The sequence below is a fragment of the Lithobates pipiens genome, unplaced genomic scaffold (genome assembly GCF_037356315.1).
Source record: "Lithobates pipiens isolate NorthernLeopardFrog02 unplaced genomic scaffold, aLitPip1_a1.2 Scaffold_10, whole genome shotgun sequence".
In the NCBI taxonomy this organism is placed as follows: Eukaryota; Metazoa; Chordata; class Amphibia; order Anura; family Ranidae; genus Lithobates; species Lithobates pipiens.
In genome coordinates this window covers 125,523,675-125,529,674 of record NW_027507686.1, presented here as the reverse complement: position 1 = coordinate 125,529,674, position 6,000 = coordinate 125,523,675, and the positions used below count along the sequence as shown (strand labels likewise).

General features: G+C 42.0%; 1 protein-coding gene across 1 annotated transcript in view; it reads right to left on the bottom strand.

The window, feature by feature from the left end:
- Positions 1–443: 443 nt before the first annotated feature.
- The window catches only part of MMP2 (matrix metallopeptidase 2), a 343,614-nt gene continuing 338,057 nt past the window's right edge, over positions 444–6,000 (bottom strand). Inside the window, exons 12-13 of the mRNA XM_077458031.1 lie at positions 3,597–3,706; positions 444–1,262 (exon numbers count right to left, since the gene is read on the bottom strand). Coding sequence (XP_077314157.1) covers positions 1,159–1,262; positions 3,597–3,706 — 214 coding nt within the window. The 3' untranslated portion in view covers positions 444–1,158. The remainder of the gene's footprint in view (positions 1,263–3,596; positions 3,707–6,000) is intronic.

Genomic DNA, 6,000 nt, shown 5'->3' with positions numbered 1-6,000 from the left:
CCCACTTATTGGTCTCGGCCATACCCAACAACAGGGCTTCCATTACACAGCTTTGCTCTCATTGCGGCCGTACGACCGCTGGCTTGCCCACCAATCACTGGTTGTGCTGGATGGATGTTCACGCTGCTGTTCAAAAGTTGTGAGGTATGGATTATGATGTACCTATAGTACAAATGTCTAGAGGTGTCCAAATAATCCGGGGAATAAAACAAGTAGGAGCAGTGAAGATTGTATGTTTCCAAACCCTTTATGACTGGGTGTAGTAAATACTTCTCTTCCCTTTCAGCCAAGAACACCGGTATATTCGATGTCTGCCAAATACTAACACACAAGCTCTCTTGATGTCTTGTAGGAACAAAAGGAGGTTCCTTGGTTAGTGGTTCTGTCTCACTCATCACGACGTATGCAGTCTACTTGGAAAAATCAACAAAGTCAGGCAAACATTAATAAAAGAGACTGTTTATTGTGATACTCAAATTGTTTTTAGTAGCACTGTATCTGAGCTGTATATCTTAACACATTTGCTTTTTGCAATCATAATGTTTATTCAACCAATCAAAAAAACACATAGGACAATTTACAAATACTGCTTTAGTACCACAATGTTCCTCGTATTTAAATATCAGAGCCTTATAACTGTGGTTACATTTTCTTCCAACATGTAAAGCATATCCTTTCCTGTGTATGTCTAGAATACATACAGTGTTACAATAGGCAATACAGATCATTCAAATATACTGTATACTAGCAGCATATTCCTATCTGTGTGTATTCTATCATGACTATTTACTATCATGTAAATGGCGCATTGAAAACGGCACGTTTTAAAAATGCTGTTTCATTCCAAAACAAAAGTTAATTATGTATTCAATGGAAAATTGTAAACCTAGCCCAAAGAATATTTCACATAACTGTATTAAAACATCCCCCATGCACACAATACATTAAATATTTCTAACACAAACATGAGGTGCAATTACATGCACTGTCATTATACCAGTGCCAGACTGGTCCTTCACATCATTTCCTTAACCAGCAACAACAACAAAAATACTACACATGTAGACTAGAATACATAAAAAAATAAAAATACTACACATGTAGACTAGAATACATAAAAAAAAACAAAAAAAAAACAGTATTTTAACAATATACCCTTTAGCATGACAGCCAATCATTTTTAATGTTGCCAACTTTAACAATCTTTAGTATTCTATCTTCCATTTCATGATAGTATTGATCTTTGAAGAAATAGCTGTAGCCTGAAAAACAAGAGGAGGAAATAACAGTAGAATAACAGTGGAAAAGCAATTCCTTGAATTTATGAAGAAAAATAAAGAACACTGGTGTGAACTAGGAATGAGTTATGCTTGTGCAAAGGTTCAGAAAACAGCCAAACTATATGTGTGTTGGCAGAGCCAAACATCCAGCTGCAGCAGGAATGAAACATTTACCCTGTTTCCCCTAAAATAAGACCTAGCATGATTGTCTGTGATGGCTGCAATATAAGCCCTACCCCTCAAATAAGCCCTACCCTGTAAATAAGACCTAGAAGGACTTTAACTAGGGCTTATTTGAGGGGTAGGGCTTATATTGCAGCCATCACCGACAATCACGCTAGGTCTTATTTTAGGGGAAACAGGGTAGCAGCAGGCTTATTGCATGGTAAATGTGATAGCTGTCTGCTCAGGCTGGTTGTTAGGTAGCTGGCAGCCACTAGTGTTCTAACAACCCACAACAAATCTTTGTCAGGACTATTTGTCAGTCAGGGAATGAATAAACAAAGGGGTGAGAATAGTGTAAAAAATAAAAAATCATACCAGACATTTATCTGAGCATGCAGCCCTACAAGCTCGGAAAGAAATAGGGGAGGAACATGCTAATCCCTCAACATAGGAGTACCACGTTGTCTTTAAGGAACCCCCTAGCAAAGTCCCTACAACCCTGGCCTGGTGGTTGTGTGTGGCTGTGGGGTGGGAGGAGGGGGGTCTGCAGGCAGGGGGCTTACCGTATAAGAAATTTGAAACCCTCTTTACCACTTCAATACCAGGCACTTTCGCCCCTTCCTGCCCAGGACAATTTTCAGCTTTCAGCGCTGTCACAATTTGAATGACAAGTCAACAATGTACCCACACTAAATTTTTATCATTTTCTTCCCACAAATAGGGCTTTCTTTTGGTGGTATTTGATCCCCACTGGGGTTTTTATTATTTGCTAAACAAATGAAAAAAGCCCCAAATTTATGAAAAAAATGCGGCACTGATGAGGCTGCACTGATAAGTTGGCACTGATAAGGTGGCACTAATGAGCACTGATGAGGAGGCACTGATATGTAGAATTGATGAGCACTGATAGGCAGCACTGATGGGCACTAATAGACGGCACTGATGGGCACTGATAGGCGACACTGATGGGCACTGACAGGCGGCACTTATGGGCACTGACAGGCAGCACTTATGGGCACTGACAGGAAGCTGTGATTGGCACTGATAGGTGGTACTGATTGGCACTGACAGGTGGCACTGATGGGCAGGTTACTGACAGGTGTTACTGAGAGGCACTGAAATGGGCACTGATTGGCATTGTTGTGGGCTCTGATTGGCACTGTGATGGGTACTGATTTGCACTTTATTGGGCACTGGCAAGGGTTATGACAGGCACTGACTGGGCACCGATTGGCAGCTTTTGATTAAATCTGATGGGGCTGTGCTGATAATCAATGTGCTGATTATCAGCACAGACCCCCACCCCCCCCCCCCCCACTGACATGGAGAGCCGCCGATTGGCTCCGATCGGCTCTCCCTGTCAGCGCGATCCGAGGAATGCCGTTTACCGGCACTTCCTGGTTCACACTGTGATCAGCTGTGATTGGTCATAGCTGATCATGAGGTAAGAAGCCTCTGACAGAGCACTGAACTTATTCTCTCTGGAGAAGAGACGCAATATGGATAACATTTTTTCCTGGAAAGGAGTTTAACAAGACACGTGGCCACTCATTAAAAGAGGTTTAACCTTAAAGAGGATTCTTTACTGTAAGAGCGGCAAGGATGTGGAATTCCCTTCCACAGGCGGTGGTATCAGAGGGCATCGATAGTTTCCGAAAATGATTAGATAAGCACCTGAACGACTGCAATATACAGGGATATACAATGTAATACTGACATATAATCATCACACACATAGGTTGGATTTGAAGGACTTGTGTCTCTTTTCAACCTCACCTACTATGTAAATATATATTGTTTTTAATTTGCACCTGGTTTCGGAGAGTAAAAACATGCTTCATTTGCAGTCCAAAGAGGAAATGAAAAAGCATTCGTGTGTGTCTGACTTCAGTTGCAGCCAATAATAGTGTAAAGGAGGTGTTTGCTGCCAACAGTATTAAGATGTTGAATTCCAGAATTGTGTCTAGAACATCATAAAGAACATGAGCGGTGTCCAGGTTTAGGTGACAGCATAAGGGCTTTCCAGGACCCACACAGAGGACTTCTAGTATAATCTGTCCCAGTATTCAAGAGGGACTCTGCACTGTGTAAAGGCATTGTTTGCCCACTCCTGCCTTGATACGTTTCTGAATAAGTCACAAGGCAACTTACCACTTCCACGGATATCTGCCACAGCATCCAAATTATCGTGTACGCCATTCCATGAATCTGCAATTAGTTTTGGGAAACCAGGATCCATTTTCTTTTTCGCTTCATTATATCTGAGCAAATAAGATAACAGATAAATTAGATTTAAGTTTAAATTTGATCAGAGAAACTTCACCAAAAAATACTGATGCAATGTATATATTATATTAACAACTTTAAGTCCAGACACTTTCACCTCCTTCCAGTCCCTGCCAATTTTCAGCTTTCAGCACTGTCGGAATTTGAATGACAATTGTACAGTCATGTAACACTGTACCCATATGAGATTGTTATCATTTTTTCACACAAATAGAGCTTACTTTTGGTGGTATTTGATCACCACTGGGTCTTTTATTTTTTGCTATATAAATGAAAACAGACTGAAAATGTTGAAAAAAAAATTTTTTTTGCTTAGTTTATGTTATAAATCTTTGCAAATAAATAATCTTTCTTTAAAAATTTAGGCCAAAACGTATTGTGCTAAATTTTTAGGGTAAAAATAACCCACAGCAGTGTACATTATTTAGTCTATGTGAAAGTTATAGAGGCTACTAACTAAGGGGTATACAGTATATCTGAAAATTGATCAGTTAAGACCCTAAAACGCTGGGCGCTGGTATGAAATATGGCAGCGATCAAGAGACTATCATGGGGTATGGAAGCGACCAGGATGTTGGTATGAGGTATGGTGGTGATCAGGACACTGGTATTGTGTGATTAGAATACTGGTATGGGTATGGTGGTGATCAGGATGCTGGTATAGCCTATGGGGTAGACAGGACACTGGTGTGGGGTATGGCGGTGATCAAGATGCTGGTATGGAGTATGGCAATGATCAGGAGGCTGGTATGGCATAGGGGATGATCGGAATGCTAGTATAGGGTATGGCTGTGATCAGGATGCTAGTATGGCATATGGGGTGATCATAACGCTAATATGGGGTATGGCGTTGATCAGGATGCTGGTATGGGGTATGGTGGTGATCAGGGCAATAATATGATGTATAACTGTGATCAGGGCACTGGTATGGCATTGATCAGGGTGCTGGTATGGTGTATGGTGGTGATTAGGGTACTGGTATGACAAATGGCGGTGAAGGTGGTGATCAAGATGCTGGTATGACAAATGGCGGTGACCATGGTACTGGTATGGGGTATGGCAGTGATCAGGACATTGGTATGGTGTAGTGGCAGTGCATCCATTAGGGGTGCTCGGGCGGCGCCCTTCTATCACACTACCCCCTCTATCATGCTGCCCCACCCTCTGTGAAGTATGAATAGATGCATGCATGCCCCGAATTCGATCGGCAGGGGGTGTTTTTGAAGCACCTGATTAGAGCCAGACTCGTGGCACAGAGCACTGCTCTACGAGCCCACCCAGATGTGTTAGAAAAACGAATATTCATTCGCTTTTCTAACACTGAACTGCCTCTCAGCCAATCAGGAGGCACGGATCTAATATCATTCACCTGATTGTCTGAAGGCACCGGCACTGTGATTGGACACCTAGCAGAAGGAAGATAAAGCAAATGGAGGACACAGAAGCAGCCGCTGTCACCCGTTGCTCATACCACAGCTCACTGCCTGACCTGTTGTCTGATAGACATGTGCAAAAGGAAAAAATTTGTTTAGTTTCGTTTCATTTTAATTTGTTAATTAATTAATTTCATTTAGTTATATTCGTTAAATTTGTTTTTGGATTTTGTTTCATTTTCTACCGAATTCGAAAAATTGGTCGCATTCAAAAATATTTCAACCAAATTTGAAAATATTTCTACCGGATTCGAAATGATTTCAACATGATTTGAAATTATTTCAACCGCATTCGAAACTATTTCAACCGGATTCAAAAATATTTTGCGACCCGATTTTAGGGCCATGCATCTCGGGGTCACTTGATGCTAGAAACCCCGAAAGTCGGGTCACAAAATGTAATTCTCTGCTGCAGAAAAGTGCTTGACATTTTGTGACCTGAATTTGGGGCCACAAATCTCGGGGTCACTTGGTGCTAGAAACCCCAAATTTGGAAATGCTGTAGTGCTAGGTCTACTGTGTTTGCATACCTAATTTGGGGTTTCTAGCTATAAGTGGCCTTGGAATATGTGGCCCCAAAGTTTGGTCGCAAAATGTAATTCTCTGCTGCAGAAAAGTACTTGGCATATTGCCCATATCTGGGGTCACTTGGTGGCAGGTGGCATGACAAGTGGGCAATCCACAACTTGGTCACGTGGCACTCTTGTCAGGTCACATGGCACTCTTGTCAGGTCACGTGGCACTCTTGTCAGGTCACGTGGCACTCGTGGCAGGTCACGTGGCACTCGTGGCAGGTCACGTGGCACTCGTGGCAAGTGGACAATACACAACTTGTG